General features: G+C 54.2%; 10 protein-coding genes across 10 annotated transcripts; 5 read left to right on the forward strand and 5 right to left on the reverse strand.

Annotated features, from left to right (window-relative positions):
- Positions 1–361: 361 nt before the first annotated feature.
- On the reverse strand, positions 362–1,153 carry SEPMUDRAFT_146215 (uncharacterized protein). Its single transcript, XM_016903522.1, has one exon. It carries the CDS (start codon positions 1,136–1,138, stop codon positions 422–424), a length of 717 nt encoding a protein of 238 aa, XP_016765244.1. The 5' UTR covers positions 1,139–1,153; the 3' UTR covers positions 362–421.
- Positions 1,154–1,544: 391 nt separating this feature from the next.
- Positions 1,545–5,547, forward strand: SEPMUDRAFT_57222 (Zip-domain-containing protein). The gene is made up of 4 exons (XM_016909426.1): positions 1,545–1,689; positions 1,852–2,008; positions 2,102–2,324; positions 2,419–5,547. The coding sequence occupies exons 1-4, from the start codon at positions 1,648–1,650 to the stop codon at positions 3,137–3,139; spliced, it is 1,143 nt and encodes a 380-aa protein (XP_016765245.1). The 5' UTR covers positions 1,545–1,647; the 3' UTR covers positions 3,140–5,547.
- SEPMUDRAFT_104428 (uncharacterized protein) lies at positions 4,007–5,686 on the reverse strand (the record flags this gene model as incomplete). The annotated part of the gene is made up of 2 exons (XM_016900540.1): positions 4,007–5,643; positions 5,677–5,686. 2 exons carry the CDS (start codon positions 5,684–5,686, stop codon positions 4,007–4,009), a joined length of 1,647 nt encoding a protein of 548 aa, XP_016765246.1.
- A 250-nt stretch (positions 5,687–5,936) lies between these two features.
- On the forward strand, positions 5,937–10,040 carry SEPMUDRAFT_146216 (aflatoxin b1 aldehyde reductase-like protein). The gene is made up of 9 exons (XM_016903523.1): positions 5,937–6,166; positions 6,226–6,423; positions 6,485–6,711; positions 6,801–7,020; positions 7,091–7,342; positions 7,408–7,440; positions 7,495–9,530; positions 9,583–9,934; positions 10,012–10,040. The coding sequence occupies exons 1-7, from the start codon at positions 6,105–6,107 to the stop codon at positions 7,553–7,555; spliced, it is 1,053 nt and encodes a 350-aa protein (XP_016765247.1). The 5' UTR covers positions 5,937–6,104; the 3' UTR covers positions 7,556–9,530; positions 9,583–9,934; positions 10,012–10,040.
- On the reverse strand, positions 8,460–10,344 carry SEPMUDRAFT_137851 (tubulin gamma chain; the record flags this gene model as incomplete). Its single annotated transcript, XM_016902855.1, has 5 exons — positions 8,460–8,885; positions 8,934–9,530; positions 9,583–9,932; positions 10,010–10,050; positions 10,127–10,344. 5 exons carry the CDS (start codon positions 10,342–10,344, stop codon positions 8,460–8,462), a joined length of 1,632 nt encoding a protein of 543 aa, XP_016765248.1.
- A 1,440-nt stretch (positions 10,345–11,784) lies between these two features.
- SEPMUDRAFT_113150 (uncharacterized protein) lies at positions 11,785–12,132 on the forward strand (the record flags this gene model as incomplete). Its single annotated transcript, XM_016901017.1, has 2 exons — positions 11,785–12,019; positions 12,080–12,132. The coding sequence occupies 2 exons, from the start codon at positions 11,785–11,787 to the stop codon at positions 12,130–12,132; spliced, it is 288 nt and encodes a 95-aa protein (XP_016765249.1).
- A 920-nt stretch (positions 12,133–13,052) lies between these two features.
- SEPMUDRAFT_57227 (uncharacterized protein) lies at positions 13,053–14,883 on the forward strand. The gene is made up of 3 exons (XM_016909427.1): positions 13,053–13,287; positions 13,358–14,703; positions 14,761–14,883. The coding sequence occupies exons 1-2, from the start codon at positions 13,230–13,232 to the stop codon at positions 13,588–13,590; spliced, it is 291 nt and encodes a 96-aa protein (XP_016765251.1). The 5' UTR covers positions 13,053–13,229; the 3' UTR covers positions 13,591–14,703; positions 14,761–14,883.
- SEPMUDRAFT_146219 (vesicular-fusion protein sec17) lies at positions 13,053–14,883 on the reverse strand. Its single transcript, XM_016903524.1, has 3 exons — positions 14,761–14,883; positions 14,273–14,703; positions 13,053–14,215 (listed from the first exon to the last, which is right to left on the reverse strand). The coding sequence occupies exons 1-3, from the start codon at positions 14,791–14,793 to the stop codon at positions 13,801–13,803; spliced, it is 879 nt and encodes a 292-aa protein (XP_016765250.1). The 5' UTR covers positions 14,794–14,883; the 3' UTR covers positions 13,053–13,800.
- A 261-nt stretch (positions 14,884–15,144) lies between these two features.
- Positions 15,145–22,039, forward strand: SEPMUDRAFT_160463 (uncharacterized protein). Its single transcript, XM_016907896.1, has 4 exons — positions 15,145–16,149; positions 16,747–17,709; positions 17,734–21,718; positions 21,743–22,039. The coding sequence occupies exons 1-4, from the start codon at positions 15,187–15,189 to the stop codon at positions 22,018–22,020; spliced, it is 6,189 nt and encodes a 2,062-aa protein (XP_016765252.1). The 5' UTR covers positions 15,145–15,186; the 3' UTR covers positions 22,021–22,039.
- Positions 22,040–22,347: 308 nt separating this feature from the next.
- SEPMUDRAFT_146223 (uncharacterized protein) lies at positions 22,348–26,421 on the reverse strand. Its single transcript, XM_016903525.1, has 6 exons — positions 25,866–26,421; positions 25,524–25,644; positions 25,428–25,468; positions 24,921–25,353; positions 23,332–24,871; positions 22,348–23,257 (listed from the first exon to the last, which is right to left on the reverse strand). Exons 1-6 carry the CDS (start codon positions 25,900–25,902, stop codon positions 23,243–23,245), a joined length of 2,187 nt encoding a protein of 728 aa, XP_016765253.1. The 5' UTR covers positions 25,903–26,421; the 3' UTR covers positions 22,348–23,242.
- Positions 26,422–27,505: the final 1,084 nt, after the last annotated feature.

A 27,505-nucleotide genomic window follows, 5' to 3' on the forward strand; every position in this document is an offset into this window, starting at 1 on the left:
GGACGTGGCCGACGAAGATTACATCACTCTGTCGGTGACCATACCGACATCAACATGTACCTGTAGTGGGTTACATGATTGTTGACCATGGTTATAGGACCGAGTGTCTCAGGTCCAATTCATATAACCAATCTTTGAGGCTTGCGACCAATACCGCGTTTCAGCGAATGATTTTTCATTGGAACCTCCATCTTGGAGGTACTGTGCTTTGCTCAAAACCGCGGTACAGCCAGTCGATCACACTGCACTCTTCTACCCCGAGCCTTGGGTCGCCAAAGAGCTGTGTCGCCATGAAGGTTGTCCCTCCAGTATGGCTCATGGAACTGGCCCAACACTTACGTACCGAACTCACTTGGTCATGGGCGAACACGCTGTTTATTCTGCGAACAGTACTCGATTCTCCGAGCTGGCAATGTCATCATCAATCGACTCTCCCTCCAGCTTCTTTCCACTTTTTAATCCTCTTCTTCAGGTCTCCCTCACTTCTCTGCATGTAATTGATTTTGGTGTCCCGAGCCATATTCTCGATATCGTCTCCGTATTTCTGCACCAATTCCTCAATGAACTGCACCTCTCCGTCTGGCTGCCGCCTCTTGTACTTTGCGGCAGGTCTCGCAGCTTGCGCTTCTAAAGCCCGCACAGTGTCCGTCTTGGCTGGCGTGCTCTCTGCTGTGCGACCCGTATTCGCGTGCTGGTTCCGTATCGACACGGCCTCGCCCTCTTCGTCACTATCGAACTCAGCAAGAGGGTCGTTCAGCGGGTTCGCTGGGGCGACCTGCTGCTCGATAACTCTCAATATGGCACCAGTCTCCGGATCGCGCTCAATCTTGGCCTCGGTAAGGTCGAGTTGCTGTTTCTTCCTCTTGCTCGAGGTGGTAATGTTCAGAGGATCGACGTCGTCCAAGCGCTGTGATTCCTCGCTCTGTCTGAGATCCGAAACCTTCTTCTCTGTGCCGCCGGTGAATTTGTTGAGCTTTGCTGCGAGTCCCAGCCGCTTATAGTTTTGCGCAAGCGTGAGCGATTTGTCCCAGTTCGCAGCGATGATCGGGTTCGCAAGCTGGCGCTTCTTGGACTTGGGCTTTTGGCGCACTTTCTGCACACCCGATCGATTTTTTCGTTTCTGCAGTTCACGTCCCATGGCGGCTGGCGGAAAGGATGTGTTTGGAGGAGGAGGAGGAGGAGGAGGAGGAGGAGGAGGAGTAACGCTGTGGGGGAGCGCGCTGTGGAGCGTAGGTTGCGATGGATTCGATCTCGGAGTGCGGTTCGAGGTGGCAATGGAAGATTTTAGTAGGAGAACTACATGTACGAGAACTAGAACTAGAACTAGAATGTAGACAAAGTCTGTGCGCTGCGCCGCTGGGGAGGCCCGATCCGTGACATCCGCATCGATAGTGGTCGCCCACCGCCTCACACACCCCACCTCAACCAGGTACATAAGGTATATATGCGTTGTGTATTTTCCCTGGAAATAGAGAAGAGAAACCCCAGAGAAAACAAAATAATAAAATACGATACAACATGATGGCCCGACGCCATAACAGCTACCGCAACGCCGTGCTGGCCGTCATCGCTTTGCTGGTCTATACCGCATACGCCACAGCACTGGGCCACGGCGACGGCGACGGCGAAGGCAAGAAAGGGGTTGATATGTCGCTACTGAGCACTCAGGAGATTGAAAAGGAGCTGCAAGTAAGTTCAGTCACCCTGTAATCTGTATTTCATTCTAGAACAGTAGAAGGTTACCGGATTTCTACCTAGAGCCGCCCCTGCTGCTTCGTCTGGTCCCTTTTATCAATTAAACCTCACGTCAATATACCCAATTGCCTGATATTGACATTCTTGTCGTTGCAGCAATGCGATGTCCTCCAGCAGTTGTCCGCGCACGCCGCGCTCCACCAACCGCTCTCGGCTTCCTGGCTGTCGAGGGCCTTTGCCCGTCTCTTCCCCTTCGCTTCTCCAGCCCTGAACGCTCTCATGGGCACGCTTTACATCTCTGGTCCTCCCAACTGTTAGTATCCCTTGGTGGTAGTAGTAGTAGTACCTTTATCCGTGTGGCAAGGCTGCGCGAAAGGCAGCACTGCTAACAAGGACCTCGGTGTAGTCTTGCTCGCTCTATGCCCCCCTAACATCGACCCGGCAAGACTCAATGTCATGGTGGCGTTCGCTGTCGGAGGCTTGTTAGGCGACACGCTCTTCCACCTCTTGCCTGAGATTTTTCTTGGCGAAACACCTGAGGGGGAGGTCAGAGCGGTGCTGGTCGAGCCAAACAAGAACCTCCTCTTAGGAGTATCCATCATGGTGGGCTTTGTCACTTTCGTGGCTATGTAAGTCAGTTTGGGCTAGAGTAGTGGCTACAGAGATTCCTCGAGCTTACCCGAATGTTCGAGATATTTGCTTACCCGCGATCTATTACTCTAGGGACAAGGGGCTCCGCATTGCCACTGGTGGTGCTGGCCATACTCACCAGCACAGCGACCACGAACCGAGCAATAATGGACAAGATATAGCCAGTGCCACTGGTATTGCTAAGCCTACTGAACAAGAACTCAAGAAGCGTGGCGCAAAGCCAGACCAATCTGCTGCTGTGCAGCCATCTCCCGAGCCGGAAAAGAAAGAGGTCCAACTCAAACTCTATCTGAATATCATCGCAGATTTCACACATAACATCACTGACGGCTTGGCTATATCATCGTCCTTTTACGCCAGTCCGACTATCGGAGCTACGACAACCTTGGCAGTCTTTTGCCACGAAATACCTCATGAGGTCGGAGACTTCGCGTTACTTATCCAGGGTGGCATGTCCAAGAAATTGGCCATGAGCTTGCAGTTCGTCACGGCTCTCGGAGCAGTGCTGGGAACGCTGATCGGTATCGCTGTGCAAGAGTTGGGAGGCAACGCAGCGAGCGTGAGTCCAGAATTTGGAATGGGCAACACTGGTCTGTGGGGTACCAGTCTTCAATACGGAGACCTGCTCCTGCCTTTTACGTGCGGAACGTTTCTCTACGTGGGCACGGTCTCTGTCATTCCGGAAATGCTGGAAACTGGGCCCAATGTGCGAAAAGAACTCCAGGGTGCGTTGTTGCAGCTCGTGGCCATGGCTGCCGGCGCTGGAATCATGCTGGGAATATCTTGGGACTAGGGTAGAAATTCTCCTCGGAATCTCTAATGGAGAAAGAGTGGCACCCTCAGCATCATCAAGAGATGCTGGAGGCACCAGATACGATACTCTAGCACGAAGGCTACAGACGCGCTCGCTTCGAGCGTTCACGATGTTCCATACTTGTATGCTGGTCCTGCGAGGGGGCATGGTGCCAGACAGGCGACAAATGATCGATCAACAAACAAGCAAGGATTAGGTAGACAAAGAGCAGTCAGGCCATTCGAGGAGACTGACAACAGCGAGTAACGGAAGCTGGCACTCTCAAACCTCGACGACTCTTGCAAAGAGAGCAATCAAGTTTACACTCGGTTCGGAGGAAGTGGCTGTTCATCACTTCAATAGGTACCTTACCTAGGTATACCGCGGCAATGTGCAGACAGTACCTTAGGCCAGAAGGTTCGCGCAGCCTGGAAGGTATAGACGTGGAAATTTATTGCAGCTGCCGACTCACTTTATGACTACCTAGGTACATGTACCTTAGGTACGTGTTTGTCAAGTCCGAGATCGTCGGGTGGTGCGATCGGATCTGCCTGTGTTCCCTCCATTTCATGCCCGGTGATGGCAGCCAGCCTACATGTAGGTACCTAGATACATTATCTGTGCTGCATCAGAGTGACCATATTGCGCAAATTCAACCCACTCTCGATAGGTACACAATACAGGCTGCATAGTGCCTACTACTGTAATCGATAGGTGTGTTATGCCGCTACCAATGATGATGCTAGTTCATGTAATGCCCAGTGGCTAAGTTCCTGCCACCCACTTTCTCCGGGAATGACCCCCCAAAAACAAAACCAACCCCTGAAACCCAGATCCAGTGTTGATACCTACCTTAGGCACCAATATCTATAAGTCTTCGACGTCGGATTCTACTTCCTCGGCATTCTTATGCATTTCCTCCTCCATCTCCTTGTAAGTGAACCAGCTCAATAGGAGAAAGGCGGCAATAATGAGCAATCCGCCCGTAATGGCAGCCGAAGTCAAGGGGCTGTACAGCGGCGGAGGAAGTAACTCATCGCAGAGAGCGACGAGGAATATCGTCAGCAAAGCCGCCACGGAGCTCAGCACGGGCGACGTAAGGGAGATCAAGACCAGGAATGAGCCACTGAAAGTGGCATTCGATAGCACTGAAATGGCCAGCATCCAGGCCGCCTCACCACTCGGGAGCTCGAACGTCTCGATCCCGGTATAGTGTAGAATAGGAAGTGGGATCCAGAGTACGGTCAAGGTGAAGAGTCCAATCATGCTGCCAAACGTGTTGGCAAACAGCATGCCACGAGTCGGCGAGCATCCATTTGGTGGACACGCCACTCGCTTGTACAAGACCTCATAGAAGCCGTAGAGCACACTACCGACCCCAATGACGAGATTCCCCAGAGTGCGACTGCTTGCTGCCGCGCTGTCTGGCGCAGAAGGTCCTCCGGCACCTCCTCCTGACTTGCTACCGTGCTTAGGGTGTGCCTGGTCTCCATACGCAACTACAAGGACACCGATGATCGCCAGCACGACGGATGCAATCTTGTTGCATTGCAATCTGTCGCCTAGCAGTGGAATAGCAAAAGCGTATGCGAAAAATGCGGAGCAGTTATAGATGGCAGTCAGATCAGAGGCTGTTGTCATGTCCACGGCAATGTACCAGCTGGCCCCTGCCACAGTCAGAGCACACGTCACATATGCCGTCGTTCTCGCAAAATACGGCCACGGAGATTTCTTCTGCAGATGAAGAGGAACGTTTAGCGTTCGATGCTCCACCATCTGTGCCGTGGATGTGATGATGGCCACGTGTCTCCTCCAAAATGAGTCCCACGGCTGTGACCACTTGTGCATACGGAGGATGGCAAGCTGGACAAACCACAGCACTGACCAGGACCCATGCGTGAAATAGAGCATGCAATACGCCTTGTTCCAATGCAGGTCATGTTGGATATAGACTGCGGTCTCCGTCTGAACTGCGAAGCTGACCAGACTCAGGAGCAGGAATGCCGCAGCATACGTATACCTTCGTCTGGTGTCATCTACAGCTTCGACAACCTCCGGATCCCTCTCCCGGAAATGCGATGACCGGCGAGCTGCCAGACCGGCAGGTCGTGTCGGGCTGTCATGGCTCGTCCGCTTGTCTCCTGCCAGCAGCGGTTGGTGCTGGTAGCTCTTGGGCCGTGAACGCTCTGGCCGCAAGTCCGAGGGCATATCGCAGTCCTCCTCTCGCGGCCGCTCCGCTTCGTCCCACGCGATCGCGTCGGGTCCGCCTCCTCGTGGCCGTCGTGGCCCGCTGTAGACGACGGCGTGTGGGTAGGTGGGCGGGTGTGAGAGAGCAGGAGGGAGAGAGGGCGTCGGTGGGTGGAGGAAAACGGTGTTGCTGAAGGGAACAGCAACGAGTAGGGCGTGAGCAGAGTGGTTGGTGGTGGTGGTGGTGGTGGTGGTGGTGGAAATAATAATAATATGTCGACGGGGCTGAGGAGTAGCGATCGCAGGGCCCAGGCTGGCTGCATGGCATATCCGTGTACTAGACTACTGACTACTGCACATGTCAAACCTGCGGCCAAAGCCGAGTCGGGTGATCACATAAGGACAGGGGCAGGGGTGTGTATAGAGCTAAAGAGCTGTAGATGCGTATAAGGAGGTATGTGTGGGGTAGAGTCACTACTGTATACTATTACAACAGGCGGGTCGATACCTACATGTACCGGAGCTAATTATGCCTTCGCTTCCTTATCTCCGTCTTGCTCCCATACCCATACCCATACCTCTACCAACACCTCCACCTCCTCCACCTCCACCTCTACCTCCACCTCTACCTCTGCCAACACCCATATACAGGTACCTGCTCATACTCATCCCCATTACCACACCCGAGCCTCCTCCTCTCGTTCCTCCACTGTCGACACCACAGAACCATATCGTGCCCCAGCAGCATCTCATATCCCCCCCACCAAAGACTGCCACAATGCCCCTCATCAATGGAGGAACCGGCAAGCCAAGAGTCATTCTCGGCACCATGACCTTCGGGTTTGTATCCAAGACGCACCACTCGGACCGCCAAGCCCACCGCCACTGACATCTGCTAGACCTGACGAGTCCACTGGTGCTCGAATCACCTCTCTTGACGACTACAAGTCTTGTTTGGATCACTTTCAGTCGCGCGGCTACAATGAAATCGACACTGCACGAGTCTATGTGGGCGGCAAGCAAGAAGCGTGGACTCGCGAGGCAGGGTGGAAGGATAGAGGTCTGATGCTGGCCACGAAGTGGTATCCGCACACGCCGTACGTGGAGCCTGGCTCTGTTGATCAAGACAATTGCTCACCGTCCCGTCGTGACATTTAGTGAAGCGCACAAGGCGGAGAAGATCGAGGAAATGCTCAACAAGTCTCTGGCCGAGCTGGGCACAGACACCGTGGACATATTCTATCTTCATGCAGCAGACCGAAGCATCCCCTTTACAGAGCCTCTGAAGAAGTTGAACGAGCTGCACAAGCAGGGCAAATTCGTCAACTTGGGCTTAAGCAATTTCACAGCTGCCGAGGTTGCTGAAGTGCAGATGCATTGTCACTGTAAGCACGTCCTGACGTCGCACTCATCGTTCAGTTCGGAAAGACGACCACATTATTCGACCGTCGCTGACTACCTCCCGTTGCGCTAGACAACAATTGGGTGAGGCCTACTATATATCAAGGAATGTATAACGCCATTCAGCGGAACATTGAGCCAGAGCTTATCACAACGCTCAAGCGATATGGCATGGATCTGGTCATCTACAACCCTATCGCCGGAGGATTGTTCTCGGGCAAGATCAAGACAACCGATATCCCCGCTGAAGGCCGTTTCAGCGATACATCTTCAGCCATGGGCACGAACTACCGGTAGGTCCTGGCTGCAGCGGTCTCCCTCCACAAGTACATACTGTGGCCACTAATGCCACATCTGCCACAGCAAGAGATACTTCCGCGACAACACCTTCGAGGCGCTGAGACTGATTGAGCCTGTTGTGCAGAAGCACAACTTGACGATGCTCGAGGTGGCCTTCAGATGGCTTGTCCATCACTCTAAACTGAACATCAAGGATGGAGGCAATGACGGTATCATCATTGGCGTATCGAGCCAGGCGCAGCTCGAATCAAACCTCACCGACATCGAAAAGGGGCCATTGCCGGAGGAAGTGCTCAAGGTGCTCGAGGAAGCCTGGTAATTCCGCCTGCTTGAATGAACACCCACGTCTGTACTAACATGTGTGTGTGAACTTCTCGTAGGCTCATTACCAAGCCGACCGCTGTCCCTTACTGGTTAGTCACTTTCCTCGCCCAGAGTGAAGTATGACGCTGACGAAATTTGAAAAGGCACGGTGAACTCAAGTACACTTACGACACCGTTGATGCTCTCTTTGGCAAGCATCAGTGAAGGCATCTCGACCTTCACCCGTTTACCACCACAGGTGCTCGAAGCTGAAAGTTCTGGCGACGCCAACACGGCTGGTCACATGGTTCAAAATACATATCACATGTCGAATATTTCAAAACAAGCTCCCACGCGAGCACTGCCACCTCTCACCTCTCGAAGAATGCAGTGATCATTTTAGAAACAGGGTTCACTGTCGATTCCAGTCATGCGAAGACTATGGTGGTCTGTTCCAACACCTGCTACATCCCACATGCAAAGAAGCCCCGTGTAACCACCAGGAATATTACCTTTGTCACCCTCGAAGTGTATCCTCTCTTGTTGGCCCTCTTCCCTCCCAATATTCTGCACTGTGGCGTCCGTCCCTGTAACAACCACGCATTTGCAACTCTTGCTGCTCGTATGGCTCATCACTTCCGAACCACACACAATCCTGCTCCACCAGGTGGAATGCCACGTCCGACCCCTCCAGCACAGTCGTATCACTATGCGCAACCACATTCATACGCGCCATCTGGCACAAGCAGCAGGAAAGTCCGCTTCGAAGACGATCACCGTCCTTCAGCTTTACAACTCAAGATCTCACTAGGTCCGAAAGATCGACCCACGTGTGAAGTAAAGATCAGCGTGCATTTTGAGGAAGGGAGGCTGCCCAGGATCAAAGTGAAGACCAAGAGACCAAGAGAGCATACTCATAGGAAGAGGAGGAGATCGTATGTGGATGAACAAGACGGGGAAAGGCGGTGGTGATGCGATGGCACCGGCGGTCAGGATTGCGAAGAACCGGTCCTGAGAACGTGGCCCACTGATCGATCCTCCATGAGGGTCGTGCTCCATTCGATGCCAAGAGTTAGACTGAGGCCAACTTGCAATCCCCTCATTAACATATGGGTTGCGTTCGCCACAATCAGCGACCCGTCACACCATCTGTCCTTGCATCAGCGCCGCCATCGACAGGATCTTCCTGCTGAGCCCCAGTCAGATAGTCTGCGCGTTCGGCTTCCTCGTACTCGTTGATCAGATCCATGACCACCTCCCTAGACGTATCGAATTCACCTAGGCCGTCCCGAAAGGTGCCATGCTTTTTGTACGTGTCCACGAAAGCATTACGCTTGCGTAGCCGATCGTACTGGAATACTATTCGCTTGAACAATGTGGCTATGCCAGTGTGGTTGGCCAACATCAGACCTGACACCCGAGGCGGCGTGCGCGTTGTGTACGGAGGTTGTGTGTAAGGAGATGTGCGAGATAGTGCGACCTGTATGCTGGCGGGGCCCCACGGGATGAAGGATGCAAGGTTTCTTTCTCGGATGCGAAGCAATGATTTATGCACCTGTTAGGCGTTAGTGAGGTCTGATGATGCATGGAGTTCCCGACTTACATCTGTGGGGTCAGCGTCACCCATGATTATGTTCAATATGGAGATATAGCAGCTGTTCTTGCTAGGCTTCGCCGTTACCATTTGGTTCTTGGGTTGTAATAGTCTCCGCATCACGTCCAGTACTGTGGTCTTGCGGACGGTCCTCGCCGACTCGACATTGTTACCCGTAAAGGGCGTGTAGCTGGTTTGCAAGAAGTGACATCTTGGGGTGGGTATCAGACTGGCCACGATGCCGACCAAGTCGTTGTGCATGTATCCAGGATATCGAAGAGTCGCGGTCGATGCAGACATGACGGTACTAACCAGCTGATTTGTCTGCTCGAAAGATGGCTCCTGCACGTGTAGCGTATCGGCAGCTATTCTAGAAAGCGCGCCGTTGTCCAGCACTACGACAGCGTCGGCATTCTGCGTCAGCCGCCGCATGGCCAGCAGCGAGTTGTACGGCTGTACAACCACATCTCCCGCATTCTGTGTATCTGGGAAGACTGAGTAGGTCTGAATGAGCTTTTTCGGAAAGCGATCATTCAGTTGTTCTAGCAGGAAGGAGCCTAGTCCAGATCCCGTTCCGCCAGCGATGGAGTGCAGTAACATGAAACCCTGCACACCCGTCAGCTGCTATGCCAGGACTCATGGGACCCTACGCGCATACCTCCAGGCTGTCACTGCCATCGGCCTCGCGGTCGATCATGTCCAGGACCTCATCTTGCACCTGGCTGCCCATATCGTATCCTGCGGCCCAATTGTTTCCCGCTCCGGTGCCTTCCTTGTGCACGTAGAAGTTCTCTGGGTTGTAGATGTTCTTGTATGGGCCGGTCTGGATGCCGTTGATCACTCTCGGCTCCAAGTCGAGGAGAATGGCTCGGGGGATGTAGCGCGTGTCGTCGGACTGGTAAAAGAAGACATCCTTGCGGTCGCCTCCCTCTGTCGCAAAGTCCTCGAGGTTGCCGTCCTGGTTGATGCCGTGCTCCAAGCAGAGCTGGCGCCAGAACTGCGAGCCGACTGTGAGCCGCAAAGGTTCAGTCAGCCTCTGCTATAGCTACCGCGTTCGGCGGGATGGGTTGCGATGTTGGACTGACCGCTGTTGCCGCACTGGCCTGCCTGGATCGTGATGATCTCACTGCAGAGCACGCACGCATCAGATCATCGACACGGGGCGGAGGAGGGACGCGCAAAGGGCGTTCAGGTGCACATACCGTGGCATCGTGGAAAGGCGAAAGGCGGCCGTCACGCGGAAGCGGATGTTGTTGACTTTGGGGGGACGCGTTTTGGACGACGTGATTTGACGAGGTCCAGGTGGGGTCGATACATCTGCCGCCAAGACCGACTCTGCCTCTGCCCAGTTGCCGACAGACACCTTCAGCTTCTTTTTTGGGTACGCCGTGCCCTTTGGTACCTTTCTGTGTCGATACATTCTGCACTTGCCGTGCCGACTAGGTGGTACACAATAGCACTGCTCGAATTATTCACCAAGCTCCACACCATGCCATGACATGCCATGCCATGCCATGCCATGCCATGCCATGCCATGCCATGCCATTCTTTGCCATTTTCTTTGAGCCCACGGTCCTTGTGCCCGGGAGTCAGCAGGCTGCCTGGCCGTCAGTCAAGTATTTATTGATCAACAACACTCGTCTCATCATGTTATTCCCCAAACAACTTCCCGTCTCCCAGAGCTCTGAGCGACCACGTTAGACGAAGTCCGTGGCGTGGCTCCAGGTGTTCCAAATATCGTAAAATCGACAGCAGTGTACTGTATGTACCTAGGTAGGTAGCGCTTCCCACGGCCGCCGGAACAAAATACCAGTATCTCCACTAGTGCAGTTGGTTCCGCGGCCTGGCGCATGGATTGCAATGCGATCGATCTACGAACTCCCCCACGGCTGCGGCTCTCGCATGCTCTAGAAATCTAAATCCATCGCGATTGATATAAGCTTACCTGATACCTAAAGCGTGGTGTCCACTGGATGTCGAAAAAAAGGAAGCTGATGTCCACAGATCTCTGATGAACGGATATCGTTCGTACCTCCTACCTCCTTCTGGTATACCCAGATCTGAGGCTATTGTCCAGTAACGAGCGGCTGAGAACTTGAGAAAGTCGAGCCAGACCGCAGATCTGGTTCGACACCACCCACCTCCGAGACTGTTTAATTTTTGGGCACATGGGCTGGTGTTCATCGTGGTCGTGCCATGGTGGTGTCTACAGCCACTTTCTGCAGAGGAAAAAGGAAAGAGGCAGTATAGTGAGACCTGCGGCAGTGCGGCCATCTTCTGGAGCCGCTGTGGATGCAAAGGACCCTAGTGCCGCTCACGTTCACGGCGTCGTGTCCGTTTCGTCCGATCTGGCCAATCAACAACCGTACAGAGCATCGCGATGAGGCTGCGCGCCCATCGACGATATGGCGCAACGCATGTAAGCTTCTTGGGTTGGTCTCGTATCTCCCGTTAAGCCAGCCCAAGCGATCATTTGTTTGGCGGCGAATCTGCGCAAAATCAGTCGAGCTCGCCCTGGCTGATGCACCAGACGTCTGCTGGCTCCACTGAGTTCTCTGCGATGAGTGATCTGATCTCCGATGCCCTGGCACCCCTTCTCTTCATATACTGGACTGCAACCATGTCTGGGGGATGGAATTGCAGTCGTAGTGTCACTTCGCTCCCACTTCGCTCCCACTTCCCTCTAGATTGACACCCACTGGTGCATGAGATGTATAATACCCTGGACGACAACTTCAACTTCATGCACTTGGGAACCTCAACGCAGGCATCAACACCACTCTCTGCGAACGATATTCCATCCAAACCAGACCACCCGCTACCGTGCGATTTGTACATTTCGGGTCAGGTTCTTACAAGAATGGCAAGCAATTTAATGTCAATGCAGACCTCTGCTGCACATGGCCACACGCCCACCAATCGTCCCGGTCCTATGCCCATGCAGCAAAACGTTCTCTGGACAAATGGCGACAGCTCCAGCGATTCCAGTGACAGTGGACAGTCTCCAATAGAAATCCCACCACGGTGTTCGAGGTGCCAGCGTACTCCCAGCATAGACATTCAGACCGGCAAAAGCAACATGGTGTCATATGGACGTAAGTAAAGTAACTATCGAAGGCTCTTCATGCACATTTGTTGACGGTTTCCCAATTCAGTGAACAACTGGTACTGCAGTCGGTGTGCTGCCCTCGTCGGCTTCAAGCGCTGAGTACTAGATTACGAAAGACGTCCCCAAATGGACGCCTTCCACAAAATCGCCATCCAGGCGCATCGCGAATCAGGCTCACGGGCTTCGGAAAAGAAGATGATCCTCTCACGGGCCGTTGCAATGTCTGTCTTCCACATTGTGTCGACACAGCATTCCCAATACATGCCCATGCGCTATTCGGATCAGTCACGAGCATGTATGTCTCGAAACTGCCTGGATCATGAAAGCTGCAGGACAGCGCACATGAAGAGGTTGACCTGACGAGACACAGATGAGGTACGAGTGAAACATTTGTGCGACCGCGAATTGATTTGACGAGAAAATGTTTCGAGATACCCCTGTTCTTTCAATGTAACATAGCCACAACTGTATAAGGTACCTATATATATTCCACCACCAGTGTACCCAAGACGTGCGTGCCCATGCACAAAGTCAATATTGTTTCGCTTCACAATTGACACTGCCCATTGATAATTTGTAAAATTGGCGATGGCAATCATGGTATGTAGTCTCGACTTGATGATTCAGGTATTGACAGCTACAACCATGCGTACCTGAGGTACATACACCTCCCACAGCCGTTCGATAGTCCATCCGCACCCCCCTGTCCAGCGTATAGGAGGACGTGTTTTTTGATTCCCACCGGGGTCAAAATCGCGAAACACCTTTATTTCGCCGCTTGCAAAGTGCAATAACTCCACTTTCTTGATCCTCGCCAGGTATTCTGCACCTAAAACGCGGGAACTTATACCTCTTGGGTAATTTTCAAGGTGCGGATAGACTATCGAACGGCGGTGGAAGTTGTGTGTACCAGGTATTATTTTGTGATTGATTATTGGCAATTTGGCATGTCGGGGATTTCTTGAGGGAAACCCACAGACCTACGAACTGAACCCTTGATCCTAGTGGAACGTGCCCCGCTGATCCAAGGATGAAGTTGACATGTCGCCATCCCGGTCGACTTTTCCATCCACACCATTATTACCTGTATCACGGATACCTACCTACCTTACCAGGCTTACCTTAGGTCCCGTACCTATTAGCCGTTGCGGCGGCTCTTTTCACATCACCGCCACTCTCTCCCTCAGGCCACCACAATGCGTGGAGGAAATGTAGCAGGTCTAGTCATTGCGACAGTGTGCGGCGTGGCCACCGGTATGTTCCTGTCTTCTCTGTTGCCGATGACCCTACCTAGCTAAGGTACTAATTCGTATGCGATGCACAGCATACACGACACTGCAACCAGCCCTCGAGGAAGAAGCGGAGAAAAAGGCCGGAACTTTCAACTCACGGCAAGAGAAGGACAGGACTGCCAAAGACACGCAGCTGAGCAGGGCGATCATCAGCGACCTGAAGGAAGCAAAAAGAGAGGTCATTGGCGAGGACAAAGGCAATGGCGGGTTCGCCTGGGGCATCAGAAGGTGGCTCGCTGGAGAGGACAAGCGTAATGAAAAGTGAACAGAGAGAGCTGAGATAGAGGCCATCGCAAACACACGGCGAGATGTCTGGCTCGCGCCGCCCATCTTCCCAGCCAACATTGCGAGGCACCGGAATCTCTGTTCGCAGGCACGGCCCGCATGGAAGAACATTGGGTGTCAATTCGACAGTGTGCTCGTGCCCGTGCCATTCGACTTGCTGGTTCCATACCACATCGCCGACACCCTCTAATCACGCAAAATCCTCCTCTTGGCTCTGGATATTGTCCTTGACCTTTAAGAGGAGAGTGGTCTTCCATTTGTCCAGCTTCGACATCTGATCGTACTGAAATAGCTTATCCGCGAACTTCTCTTGGTCACCCTCTTCCACCGCCTCGGCAAGATCGACCAATAGTTGGTGTTCTCGTGTTTGCGTGAAGCCAGGATCGAGGTCGCGGTATGATTCAAGGGCGCGGTTTGTAGCCACGGTATCGTTATTTGCAAGGTGGCATATACCGGCTTTGAGGAAGTATTCCTTAACGGACCACTTCATGAGATTATTATTGATGGCGGATTTGGAGATTCGTTCGTAGTGTGAAATGGCCTTCAGGTAGTCGCCGTTGAGAGCCGCAATGTCCGCGAGCTTGAGGTAAAGTTTGTTGGCAAGTCTATAGCACACGAAGCGTCAGGCGTCAGCAAGTCATACCATAGCGCACCCAACTTACTGCTCCGCGCCATCCGTTTCAAACCATCCTGCTGCCATCTCGTACGCTTCCTGCGCTCGTATTTGGTCTCCGAGATCGATTTCGTATAATTCTGCGAGGTTCTGCTTATGCGTGGCTGCTCTTCGGAAGTTGCCCTTGGTTGTGTAGTGCTGAATCGCCTGCTCGAGAACTCGTGCGGCGTCTTCTGGTTCGTCTTTCTTGTACGACTTGTACGCCTCGGTCAACGTATTGGCAGCATCGTCGGGCTCGTTCAGCTTCTGTTGTTGGATCTGCGCAGCTTTCTCAAACGCCTGCCCCGCAGCCTTGCCGTCTTTCTGCATGCGGAATGCATTCGCAGCCTGTGTGTATAGCTCGGCGGCCTCTTCCAGTTTCTGCGTCTTTCCGCCGAAGAACGAGAATCCACCCGATGCAGCCTGAGCCTGCTTCTCTGCCTTTTGCGTCCTGCTTAGCATGTGCGGGCTGGCGCCTGTACTGGTTGCGGGGCTTACCTTTTGCAGTAGCACGCGCGGATCCTGGGCCATGATGGAGGCGGTTAGATACCGGGACAATCTGAGGTTTGCGGTGGGTAGCGCGCGCCACTAGCGGAGTTGAAGATAGGTGGTGGAGGCGAGAAGGTGGTGGTGGTAAATGTATAGCTGGAGTAGTGGAATTGCTACTATATGTAGGTAGTACACAGGCACCTGGGTCCTGGGGGTGTTTCGTAGCGAACTTGACCCGCGTGACGTACGAACGGCCCAAGCTCGAATGGAGGCAAGGCGCGTCAACCTAACTCACAACCCGACGCGGCTCCGTTCGACAACGTGAATACCTTCATACCTACCGTACCTACACACACTCCCACGCCCGAGCCATATGCTGCATTACTGGCACTCAGCGCACTACCGAGCCACAGCTAGATATGCCCGATATACCAGATGAAGCGGTGGCAGCATCGTGGCGAGGTCGAGGACTCCGAAGACGATGAAGACCTCGCCGCTCTGAGCACCAGTCCAAGTCCAGAACGGCCACACAAACGCGCCAGAGCCGACAAGAGCATCGAGCACACTGTGAATAATGGCCACGAGGTGGAGGCACGCCCGAGACCCATGTTGGCCGAAGAGGATGAGGATGAGATTGCCTGGCGTCCAGCGCCGGTGGCGGCTACTTATGGGAGGAAGGGAAAGCTGACACGACCCACGAAAAAGCCACGGCCATCAGAAGTGGAGGCATTCGCAGGAAGGCGTCTTCGAAGCTCGTTGCCAGCCAGCATCCATGCCGCCGAAGAACGCGCTGTGCTGGCCAAAATCGCTTCGATATCAAACCCTCCTGCGCGTGCCGAGGCCGCAACCACAACACGCGAACATGACACTGCGCTACATGCCGCAAGGGCAAGCAGCGCTGGTGCTCCAGATATGCCGAGCCCCTTCGTTACTAGGCCCGAGGCTGCAGTGGATCCATCTACATTGGACACGGCATCAAGTTCTTCGAAAACGCCCCTCGATCTACCACCCTCGACACCTTCGCTACATGAAATTGCCATCAACACGAGCCTAACCTCCACTCTTGTTAGTGATGATGAGAATTGTTCAAAGGTACGGGACGAGTTCGCCGCTGTGAGTCGAAGAGCTTCCTCTACTGCATCTTCCTCGCTACTCAGTGAACGTGACGTCTCGCCGCCTGCGTACTTCGAGACGCGAGACTCCGCAGCACTCACGCGCAGACCCACTGCAGACACAGAGCAGCTGAATGATGACTCCGTGATCCGCGAGAAGGTGATGGTCCTGGGTCCATCTACAAGTCACCGAAGTCTACGCGCCCGCAAGGAGATTCAGTTGCATCCGTACCTGATCGATAAAGCGAAATACCAGAAACAATGCAAGGAGCGTGGAATCAAGCCAGTACGTCTGGTAGATGTGGAACCACCAGATCTGGAGAGTCAGGAGAACCGCGACAGCAGTCAGCAGTTGGTAGCAGAGCCACGTACTTGCAGTTCAAGCGCCCCGGGCGACCTCTTGGATGGCCGTCCACAGGCGTATGTCAGGCTAGCTCTCACAGGGACAGACTTATCTGATACTCATGATCACTTTGGCCTCGAGCGGTCGGCGAAGCGAAGGAGAGTCGGCGAAGGCAGTCATTGTGGAGCGGGACAGGATCTTGGGGACGTACTTAGCTCGGACGCTGAGACGATATATGATGAGACTTCATTGCCTATTTCCCCCCCGCCAACGCTGAGCGGGCCCAGCACTCCCAGTCTACTCAAGCACCCAGGTGTTCTGACAACTTCTGGATTCCGAAGGCCCCGTGGCCTCAGCCCTGTTCCGCTTCCTGGCCCTCGTGCCTCGTCTGTTGTGAAGCAAAGATTGCCGAAAGCAAGCCCCTCGTCAGAAGACGTCGAAAACCCTGGAAGACAGCTCGCGCGCCCGCACAGAGATAGCAGTACACTCCGCGACGCGCGAAGTGCATCTCCAGATCCAATGACCGAATCAGATAGCGAGCCTGTGTCACTTCGACTGCAACGCGAACAGAAGCGTATCAGAGGCGTGTTGCCGGCCTCCTGGCTGAAAATCGACTTCCGTGCACAAAACCCGCCAAAGTCTCCTGGCCAAGCGGCTAGACGTCGGCTGAGCGACGTCCCTTCAAAAAGATGTACTTCGCAGCGAGGAGTTGCGAAGAGAGTGGCAAGAAATCGGAAGAGCAGTGTTGGTGCTCATGACACGGCTCCGATGTCTGAGGATGATGCCGAGTCGGACGTTTCAGTGCGACATTCGCGAACTTGGTCACCACCGTTGTGTTTGAGCCCTGCTGCCAATCGCCTCGCCCTTGCCCCTAGCGAGACCGTCGATGATGATAGTATGGAGCATGACTCTGTGGACGCAATGCTGGCTGGTCGTCGTTTTCGGCCGAGATCGAGCAAGCCTAGCATGCGTCAGCCACGCATTACTGACAAGCTTCTCAAAACTACGAGCCAGATTGACTCTGCCCTGAGTGACCGAAAGGTCCGTCAGCAAAGTGGCCGAGACCCGAGAAGATCTCAGGAGCGGCAGGCGAGGCGTGCGAGGGGTCCGCGTCGCACTGTCCCCAGGATGAGTATAGTTGATGCCAACAATTCACCGTCGATATCCACTGCGGCTGTGCCCCCCTTTGTTCGCCTTGCATTGCGACAAGCCCGCCATCTGCCGGATGAGGGACGGCATTCACCGTCTCGAAAGTTCATTCGTCTCCATACCGCTGATGAGACTCGCGAAGCGACATCAACTCTGAATTCGTGGCGTGCTGGCACTCTAGCGGTCCAGCGAAAGCAGAGAGAACCGCGACGCTCGACCCAATTTCAACCTCATGAAGCAGTACCTGCTTTTGGATCTGTTACCGACGACAGAGCCACTTCTGACTCCAATCTTCACCAAGGCTTGGAAGATGCCACGAAGACGCCGGCCAGCAGGGGGGAAGCTTTGAATGTCGTCAGAAGACCCCGGCTTCGCCAGCCACAGTTTGAGCAAAAGCGCGTACTCAACTATGCTAGCATCCGACGAGCAGGACGCCATCACGAAACCTCAGAATCAGGCGGCCCACGTGTCGCACAGGTCGAGTCTCTGCAGCGAGAATTTGATGAGGGTCGCAGGGCACTTGTGTTCAAGCATCGGATGCAGTGCCTGACCGAGAGTGTCACGGAACGCGGTCGTCATGCTCAGCCGTCTGATTTCCAGCTCGCAAGATACTTCCATCGAGGACGTTCGGAAGCTGGGGACGACCATGTGACCCCAATTCGATCCGAGGCCGCTTCCGGCGCGTCTGCAGCAAGGGCGATACTCTCGGGAAACGGACAGGTCTTGCCACACAGGCCGCGAAAGCGACGAGCTAACAGACTTGATCTTGCATCACTTCAGCACTGGCAGGAAAACGAGATCAGTTTGGGACCTTCCGATGATGATGTTGACATCCAACCATTGACCGACATATCAAAACCTGTACTGCTAGGATTGGGCGCTTTCGGTGGGCACTATGCTGTTGATTTCGACGTGAAGCCATTGCCACCAGGAAACTACTTTCGTCCAGACGGCTTCATTGGCAGCGGTGACTTTCATGATGCTATCAATATAGCATCTCACGGCCTTTATGCTCCGCGTGGCCAGATGAACGTGCACATTGGTAGCGATATGACAGCATGGGCAGCCTGGAACGAAGATGTGGCTGCTGACTTTCGTCGTATCCCTGTATTCATCGCAAGTGTCTTGCAAGATCTACAGAAGCACAGAGCTTCGGATCAGGACAGCTGCTTCGCTGCGTCCAGTCGGCAGAATATCGAGTACCTTCTGCGCTCCACGGTCCGCTACTGTTCCAACTGCCTATTTTTCGTGGACCCAGTCGATCGCCAAGCATGCGTCGATGGCCTAGCACGGTTTATTATGGACTTGGAAGAAGTGGTCAACGAAAGGAGTGCAGCTGGTAAGATGGATGCGAGCATGTCATCATCAATACTGCAGTTCCAGCTCGTTCTAGCTTACCAGGCAATTCAACTCAGCAACCACCGGATTGTATCTACGGGAAGTACGCAGGAGCTTGAACATACGCTACTGAGGTTGGCAAATAGCCTTCGCCAATTCGCCCTCACGGGCTCACTTCAGACACTACGCGACTGGTATAGAGATGTGCAATCGAGCTGTTTGCAAGGAACCGCTGCAGATTGCTCGGCCGCAGCCACACTCGTGATATTAAATCACATTGGACGAGGCTATAGACCCCTCAAGACCTTGTTGACCACTGCAAATGCGAGTTTGAACACCGACATAACCGTCATGTGCAACGTCGACGAGATGGATAGGGTATGGCAATATGTGTTCTCGATCCTTCCAGCACTGCGAATAGATGCGAGAGGATGCGTCGAAGATGATGCTCGCTCTTCTCGAGTCGGGCTTGAAGAGGATTGGACCATGGTTAGGGCCTTGATGAATCGCACATTCGAGCTGTACGAGAATACTAGCCGTGTCCGTGGCTTCACAGTCAACGCATACCTGCGCACGTTGCTGCATCGTTGCTACAGGCTGATAAGCATATGGCACTGGACAAGGTGCGATCCACTACTTTACACTGTATACGACTTTTTCTCGAAGCAAAGCCGAATGCTCTTGAACAATGAAGAGACCCATGGCTCATTCACTGTATTGGAAGATCTCAGCACTCGGCCGCTCCTGGATGTTCTTCCCTGCGACTTGTCATTTCACATTTTCCTGAAGATGCTCGCCACGGCGCTGACAGCGATGCGCGAATCGGGAGTTTACCCCGATCGCAAGATTGGCGCCAGCATCGCATATCGCATGATACCAACCCATGGGCGCACGTATCCGAAGGAGAAGGATATGCAGCAGGACGATGTGGATGCTCTTCGTAATCACCATGATCTGCTCTGCACACTGTATTATGCATCGCCACCCGGCTACCGGCCAGGAGTCGTCATACTCCGGAATCTTGTTGACCATGCCAACTGGCATCGAAAAGCATGTCAAATCAATGTCAAGGCGTGGACAATGCTCACCATCTTTCAGTCTTCCACCTATGAGCCGGTCAGTGAGCTGCAGCCACTTGCGGCATGGTTTTGCGACATGCTCCGGTCGACTACCACCCAATACCGTCTCGCAAGGTCAGAAGCAGAGCACGACTTTCACCGTGCCAGAGGCGTCGGTGCGGACATCACAGAAAGCTTCCTGCATGCGACAATTGCCAACAATCAAGTACAGATTGCATCAACGCTTGTTGATGCTCTGGCGGGCCTCAAGAGAGCCTTTGCGGTGGCGACCAGTATTGCTGGACTGCAAGCCCTGGTGCAGCCCACCGGCTTCTGGAGTGTACTCGAGCTTTTCGACCCTTCGCAGCGCCGCCTCCTTGGTGCAACCAGTGAAGCCTTGTACGCCGTCCAAGCTGCACTGGAGGCAGAAGGTCGCCTTCGCAGACACGCGGAAAGTCAGATCAGCAGTACTGATAGCCAGGAGTTCGGTGACTTTAGCGCACTCGAAGAGCTCGATGCGCCAGACGATGGTTACAGACGGCCAACTCCGACGATTGCAAATACCCTCCTAGCACCGATGAGCTCATTTCTATCTAACATTCTCGGAGCAGACTCTATGCCGGATGATTCCCTCCTTGAGAGCAGTGTCAGTATATGGGTACGCCTGGCACGGGACCTGGTCGACGATCAACAAAGAACCTGGCTAAGCTATGTCGACGACTACTCGCCGAACAGCTGGATGCAGATGCGTGATACTAGGCAAAAGCGAATGTTCACGCCATTCTATATGTCTCGCGTTGTGGAGCAGCCAAATATCAACGAACAAGTACGGCAAAGAATCCTATCCAGCTGGCTCATGTCGTTGGTCGAGCGAGAGGCCATGCTGAGATTTCAGCACGTCCTGACCAGCGCGCTCCTGCATCATCTCGAAGAGGAGCCGTTGCTGGAAAACCTGCCATTCGCCAAGGATGTGAAGTCTGGACGATACATAATCTCGCTCCATGAATTTCGGCAGCGTAGGCTCTCATTGATTTCATCGGTACTCAGCAACATGCGTCAGAACCTGGCACATCTGAGGCATTCGGCCCCCTCCCAATTCGCCGAGATCAAAAACGCATATGCAGAAATCCTCCGCCAGCTCATGCAAACCATGAAGAGTAATTATCAGGAGCTGCAATCATATCAGAGCATTGATGTCGCGGACAAGAATGTTCAAGGTGCGTACGTCGAATTCGTGCAGCACGTTGTTTCCTACCTACAGCAGCATACAGCCGACTTCTGCCAGGTCGATAAATTCTTCACAGACTCTAGTGCGTTTCCACTGCCGGCGACAGACCCTACATACGTTGTCGGCAAGCTCAAGGGCTGCGCTCTCAAACTTACTGAATCGGGACCACGAACGGAATTGGCCGTCTTCATCCAAACGGTCAGCGAACGTGCTGCAGTCGACGGGCAACAGCAATACCTCGCCAATCAACTGGTTACAGCCATGTGCGGAGACCCTGAAATGGGGAGTAGCGGAGCACCGATACTTCGCCTTGTGTTATTGACGACAATTATACCAGCATATATCAACAGTGCATTAGGCTCAGCATGTGGGTGGATCATAGCACTTCCGCTGCTCCACGCTTGTGAAGTGGTTGCCAAGGAGATCTTGTACGATGTCCAAGTCCAAGATGCGGCTACTGCGGCGGCAACAGCGGGAACGTTGACCACTGTCTTGAGAAGCATCAGCGGCCAGTGCGACAAAGCATTGGCGTGGCCCGCGGTGTCCAGTAAGCCCGCATCTTTGCGCCTTCTTGGCACCATGTTCAGTGTGTCCAGAGCCTCCCTGACCTCCGCAACCTGCATTCAACGCCACCATGTGGCTGGCGATGAGTTACTCAGCTGCATGCGAGACCTGTACGCTCAGTGTAACAAGCTAGAAGGGCTGCTCAATGATTCAATGCCGGTTGATACCTTGGGCGGTACTCTCGCGGACGTAACACCAGCATGTCCATGGCCAGACACAAGAGACTTTGCAGAGAAGCTCGTACGAGACTCGATGAATCATTGGTATATTGCAGATGGCAGATACTATGTACGGAGGGGAAACACCTCGAAAGAAGTCCCAGTGCAGCTTGGCAGTGTTGCGCAAGAAAGAGGCAGGTTGCTGCAAGTCCTCACTTGCTTCCGTACAGCATACAGAGCGTGCTTTGATCCAAGAAGAAGAATACGGCAGCAGGATGAATACTGTCATTACTGTGACATGTCCAACCTGGTTATATAATAATAATAAGGTCTTTGATTAGGTAACTACTACAACAGTTCAGTCTTGCCCAAGGTACCTTGAGCACTGATCTCTCTCTTTTTCTCATTATCTCTCTCGCGCGCGCGCGCGCGCGCGTTCCAAACTCAACTGACCTGGTTGAATCCAGACCCCCTGTATACATGCCACGTGTGAGAGATCTCCTGTCAAGCAAGAATGCTGCAAACATTCAGACCATGCGTCACGAACACGACTACTATTGTAATTTTTTTTGCGCACCTTTGCCAATGGCGATGAGTGAACACGGCAAACGAACAAGATGCAAAACATGGAAGAATAAGAAGTGTGCTTGAAATTCAGTGCAATGAAGCTCGTCTCATATGTTCCCCCCCCCCCCCCTAATCGACTACCGACCAGCACATGCATCGCGCGGTATGCATGTCTCTGCTGCTGTCATACCACGAAACTTCTCATCAGGGCTTGTTTAGACAATACCGATACATTGCGGTCCCCTCCAGCCAGTGCCACGCACTCATCCTGCGCCCACGTGTCCGACAATCTTGCCGCTTCGATCCAAATGCTTCGTGATTGGCCAAAAGCGCAAAGAACAGAATTCAACTTCCCGCTCCCGCCAGCTAGGTATTGTGCAACAGGTACAACAACACTCATCACCCTATCACTGGCTGGCAGGCAGGCAGAAGGAGAAAAGATAGGCGAGAGAAGCTGAGCTGCGTGGATGACTGTCTTCTCTCTCGAACGCTCCCAACGTCCCCCAAAACGCCCGTGATGCAAATTATTGAGGCTCGACTTTGTCCTCGATAGTCCTTCGATGCCGATGTATGTACGATGTGGCCGTATGCAAAAAGTGCTGAAAGGCAGATATCCGCCAAAAAAGTCTATATTACGTCCATTATGAATGTGTCACATTCTTGGTCGTCCTCGGACTGCGAGATGTGATAACATAGAAATGCCGCGAATGGCGATGAGAGATCGACGACACGCGAAACCGTGGTTGCGCAACTCAAAAGATGCCATCAGTTTATTGCGAGGGCACACGCAATTGTGGGCACAGATGTGCGATGAAGGCCGCGTTGGTGCCACGTCCAGTGCTTCGCGAGGTGGAAGATCTGTCTAGACGGCGCCTTCACGCCTTCACCGGACCCCAACTTGCAGTCTTGGGCCCAGACTACTGCTGGAGCTGTGCGCAGAGGGTTCGGAATCTATAGGCGCCGAGCGGTTGCTATCACCACTCCCCGCGCTGGCAGAGGCAGAACCTGTCAGAGACCGCACTTGATGAGGAGGACCGCTTTTTGGTGGGTAGAGATTGCTCACCCCTGTTTGTTGCTCAATTTGTTGTGGCGCGACGGCGTTCCCATGACCAGGTGGATGTCGGGGCACTGGCTGTCTCATTCCGGGCGGGCTCGGACGACCATTGCGATCGGGTGGTGGTGGCCCGTAGCCATTGGGGGGCGATGGGCGTCCCGGCGGCGGTCTCTGGCTGGGACCCAATGGATTGCCTGGTGATTGACTGCCACGTCTGTTCATGGGATACCCATTATGCTGCGGGTGCGGTGCAATCATACCGCCATTCATTTGAGATTCATTCAATCGCTCTGCTGTTAGCGAGTTGGCCCTTGACTCGTGGCCCATGTTCATTCTGTCAACGCTGCCAAATCTGTCTGATGAGTAGCCCATGAGCGGGTTATTCATCAGTTCCTCGCGCAAGCCTGGCATATCGGCCATGATGGCGGCACTCGTTCGAGCACGAGCTCCCGGGCCAGGTCGTCGCATCATGTTGCGACTGTGTCGTACAGCGGCATTAGGCACTCCACTTAACTGCTCAGGATTGGTGCGCAGTTGGCTTGCGCTTGGTGCCTTTCGTGTTCTCCTAGAAGTGACGCTCATCATGTCGAGATTGTCAACGTCAGCAACAGGCGCTGCTCCAGCTGCCATCGGATCGAAGAAGTCCAGGCCATCTTCGTCGTCCTCGTCGTCGTAATCTTGTGGCCGGCGAGGCGGAGGGGGACCTCTACCAGGCGCACGTCGCATGTGGTATTCTCGTTCCCGCATTGCAAGCTCTTTCTGTCGGAGAGCTAGTTCACGCTCTCGCAAAGCCAGGTCACCCGATGCGGACAGAGGTAGCCCATTGTCATACACGCCATCCTCGGCCACGTTGTCGTACAGCATCAGATGGCTGAATTCTTCCAAGTCGTTGCCATCGAATGATGGACGTCTCTGCATTGGAGGTCCTCGAGGAGGTGCATATCCATTGCCATTCATCCTGCCATGCGGAGGGTAACCACCGATTGAAGGTGGTCCTCTTCGCGCCGCAGGTGGTCCGCCATTGGCACTCGGAGCTCGACTCGCCGGCCGCATGCCATTGGGCATCATGGGTCTGCCGTTCATCGCTGGTGGCGGTGGTCTTCCATTGCCGTATCCATGGTTGGGAGGGACGATCGGCGCGGAAGACATGCGTGGAGTCGGCTGTGCTGATGGAGAGGGTGGACCGACAGGTTTGCTCTGGTTGACAATGTTGAAGTTGTGAAGAAGAGCGTACAGCGTCTCGATGCGTGGGACCTGGACACCGACCTCCTGCGCTAGCTTTATAGGTGAGCCCAAGTAGGTCTCCACTTCCATGGGTCGCCTGGCTGTAAAATCCTGATACATGATACTGTTCGTCTCCACTGGCAAGATCATCTGCTCCATAGTGTATTCACGGAAATCGGGCTTGAAGTCGCAGCCTTGTTTACGTGCGACAGTGATGAGTTCGTCAACCACTCCAGCGATGAGAGCCCGCGCTCCCGTCTTCTCGAGAAGCGCTGCATGAGAGGGCGTCTCGAAAAGCACGCTGGCAGGATGAAAGGCGATTGGTCTGCTGTGGTCAGTTCACGTCATCGTTGAGGGCATGCTGGCAGGCTTACCCGATCATCCGTTCGTACTGCTGTTGACGAATATTATGGGAGACCTCGCAATCCACCTGACCAGACTTGAGTGTCATCGACAGCGCTTCTGCCATGTCCGTCTGTATCGATGCGGGTATTGATGGGTTCTTGTTCGCAGCGCCGACATGCAGCTCCGTTGACCCTTTATGCTCGAACTCGCTGGCGCCCAGCTGTGCGATTGACACGCCGGACACGAGTGACAACACCACGTTGGTCGGAAAACGCTGCTCCAGATACGACTCGATGCCAAGGGTGTGTGTAGTGTTGACGATGATGCAGGTATGCTGGGGCGACACGACCGACTCGATCACGGAGGCCAGGTCATATACATCGGGCAGCGCCTTGACGCAAAGCAAGACATAGTCAAAGGAGGCTCGTGAGGCGCCGGCAGCATCTTCGGGCGATTTCACCACTGATTCACGCGCAGTCAGTATTGCCGAAATGAGAGGCGAGGAGTGAGGCCAGGGGGGAGGGGGGATATCTCACCATGTCTTGGCTTGAATCGTTCGTTGCCAAACCGGTCAGATCTAGATGGAGGTTGTCAGCGAAGGGCGGCCACAGTGGCAGTGTGTGGTGGCGTACTTGAATGATATTCCGTATTGATACACTTGCTCGAAGCCATTCTTCCAAACTAGAGTGACGTCGCACGCCTGTGTTGCTGACAAGCGCCAGGAGAGAAAGGCAGAGACCGCATTGCCGCCAACTGTGCACATGGTTAGCTGGGATGCCGTTGGCGTGCTCTCTCACGCGTGGCACAGCATCGTAGGAAGCGCTGCGGCAGCGGATGTTGCTGCTGCTGCTGCCGCCACCGCCACCGCTACTGTTGTCAATGTTGTAGTTGACGTGGATGCTGCACCATACTCCCCTGCGAGCTCAGACGCGTGAAGAGAGCTTCCTCGAGCAGGAACGGGACTGCCAACGCACCTGATAGAATCCGCAAGCGCGGCGTCGTCGGAGGCATTGTAGCGGTGATGTAGTAAGGCACGCCAGACTATCTGGTGGCCGTAGACGGGCGGTTGTGACTTGTATTGATTCTGCAGCTTCTGCGGCGCTTCGCGGTGCGAAAGTCGTGGTGTATTGTGAAGCCGCGTCACTGCGCCCAAGGGTTGTCGGGAGTCGCGCAAAAGCGTTGCGTGGGTGCGCGGGTGGTGGAGTCGGGTGGTGAACAACAAGCGTACGGCGGTCGGCTCGTCGTCGTCGGTGCCGGCGGCGTCGTCTTCGTCGTCGTCGTCGAGGCTCGGTTAGGACTCGTTCAGGGCTCGTGGGCAAAACGAGCGTGGTGGTATGCAAGCAACAGCGGGAAAGCAAGGCGACCGTGGCGGCGTGCGGTTGGTGTTCAGTTCAGCAAGCAAGCAAGCAGGCACGAAAAGTTGATGAGCAAAGCCCGGCACACAGCACACAGCACACAGCTCAGCACAGCACAGCACAGCACAGCGTACAGCACAGCAGAGCACGGCACAGCACGGCACGGCGCGGGCACCAGGCAGGCAGGCAGGCAGGCAGGCAGGAAGGAAGGAAAGAAGGCAGGCAGGAAGGCAGGTTGGAAGGCAGAAAGCGCAGAAGGAGCAAAAACAGGCACTGGCGTCACGAAACGCTCGCTTGGGCTGGGCAGCGCAGTGGGTGGGCTTGCGCTGCTTGGCTAGAACGAGAGCTAGTTGGATTAGGACGAGAACTAGCAGGCAGGTCCGCTGCTGTCAATTAACTGGACTAGGCTCTTACTACACCTCCTGGGCCGCTCCTTCGCAGTTCCAGGTTGTTACTGACTACCGTATGTATGTCGTCCTCTCACCACCTCTCACTAGTAGGAGCTACATACTCGCCAAAGGTAAGCCCGAGGCGAGGTGCGGTGAGTGAGGTAAGAGTAAGATTGTAGTACAGTACGGTACCAGGTAAGGTTAGTACTGTATGTACCTGAAGTACCTACTGCTGCAGTGCTGCTGATGCCGCCGCCATCACCACCGCCACCACACCCACCATCATCACCACCACCGCCGGTGGACATGCTGCCGGTGGCGGCGACATGAGGGCGGGCGTGTACGTGTGTGTTGCTGTGTTGCTGTGTTGCTGTCGTGAACGCGTGCGCTTCCCACTCCCACGTAAGCGACAATAATAATCTCTTCACCAACGGGACGGTACCAGTGCTACCACCACCACGTAGACAGCAGTCACAGCACAGCGCTGAGCGCTAGCCGTCCCGACGACGCACACACCATACCTGTACCCGTCCGCACTCATCACCGCGCGCTCATCCCGTCGCAGCAGCTGAGTTGAGTGGTTTACTGCTCATCATCACTCTCACTTGACACTACCTACTGTACTTCATCACCGGCCACACTGCCACAGGAGGTGGTGACGCCCTACTGTATGTACCAAACGTTGAAAGGGTTTAATTGTATGATCTGCTGCAGGTGGTCCAACTGTCGACGCTGCTGCCGCCTCATTCGTCAGCTGCTGCCGCACCTCTCATCTCCGCAAGCGTACCAAGTAACGCTGCATCTGCTGCTGCACACATCATCCATTCACCACCACCTCCACCGCCGCCATCGCCGTCGCCGCCGCCGCCG

The sequence above is a fragment of the Sphaerulina musiva genome (assembly GCF_000320565.1).
Source record: "Sphaerulina musiva SO2202 unplaced genomic scaffold SEPMUscaffold_1, whole genome shotgun sequence".
Classification (NCBI taxonomy): Eukaryota; Fungi; Ascomycota; class Dothideomycetes; order Mycosphaerellales; family Mycosphaerellaceae; genus Sphaerulina; species Sphaerulina musiva.

Coding starts and splice junctions, on each gene's coding strand:
- SEPMUDRAFT_146215 (XM_016903522.1), bottom strand. CDS start 1,138: ATGGGACGTGAACTGCAGAAACGAAAAAATCGATCGGGTGTGCAGAAA.
- SEPMUDRAFT_57222 (XM_016909426.1), top strand. CDS start 1,648: ATGTCGCTACTGAGCACTCAGGAGATTGAAAAGGAGCTGCAA. Junction 2,009..2,101: donor CATCTCTGGTCCTCCCAACT/GTTAGTATCCCT, acceptor ACCTCGGTGTAG/TCTTGCTCGCTCTATGCCCC. Junction 2,325..2,418: donor TTTGTCACTTTCGTGGCTAT/GTAAGTCAGTTT, acceptor CTATTACTCTAG/GGACAAGGGGCTCCGCATTG.
- SEPMUDRAFT_146216 (XM_016903523.1), top strand. CDS start 6,105: ATGCCCCTCATCAATGGAGGAACCGGCAAGCCAAGAGTCATTCTCGGC. Junction 6,712..6,800: donor AGTGCAGATGCATTGTCACT/GTAAGCACGTCC, acceptor CCGTTGCGCTAG/ACAACAATTGGGTGAGGCCT. Junction 7,441..7,494: donor CCGACCGCTGTCCCTTACTG/GTTAGTCACTTT, acceptor AAATTTGAAAAG/GCACGGTGAACTCAAGTACA.
- SEPMUDRAFT_57227 (XM_016909427.1), top strand. CDS start 13,230: ATGCGTGGAGGAAATGTAGCAGGTCTAGTCATTGCGACAGTGTGCGGC. Junction 13,288..13,357: donor AGTGTGCGGCGTGGCCACCG/GTATGTTCCTGT, acceptor TGCGATGCACAG/CATACACGACACTGCAACCA.
- SEPMUDRAFT_146219 (XM_016903524.1), bottom strand. CDS start 14,793: ATGGCCCAGGATCCGCGCGTGCTACTGCAAAAG. Junction 14,704..14,760: donor CGCGCGTGCTACTGCAAAAG/GTAAGCCCCGCA, acceptor AGGACGCAAAAG/GCAGAGAAGCAGGCTCAGGC. Junction 14,216..14,272: donor GAAACGGATGGCGCGGAGCA/GTAAGTTGGGTG, acceptor CGTGTGCTATAG/ACTTGCCAACAAACTTTACC.
- SEPMUDRAFT_160463 (XM_016907896.1), top strand. CDS start 15,187: ATGAAGCGGTGGCAGCATCGTGGCGAGGTCGAGGACTCCGAAGACGAT. Junction 16,150..16,746: donor AGGAGCGTGGAATCAAGCCA/GTACGTCTGGTA, acceptor TCAGATAGCGAG/CCTGTGTCACTTCGACTGCA. Junction 21,719..21,742: donor GCCGGTTGATACCTTGGGCG/GTACTCTCGCGG, acceptor ACGTAACACCAG/CATGTCCATGGCCAGACACA.
- SEPMUDRAFT_146223 (XM_016903525.1), bottom strand. CDS start 25,902: ATGCCTCCGACGACGCCGCGCTTGCGGATTCTATCAG. Junction 25,645..25,865: donor GCGCTTGCGGATTCTATCAG/GTGCGTTGGCAG, acceptor CCATGTGCACAG/TTGGCGGCAATGCGGTCTCT. Junction 24,872..24,920: donor CAGTACGAACGGATGATCGG/GTAAGCCTGCCA, acceptor TGACCACAGCAG/ACCAATCGCCTTTCATCCTG.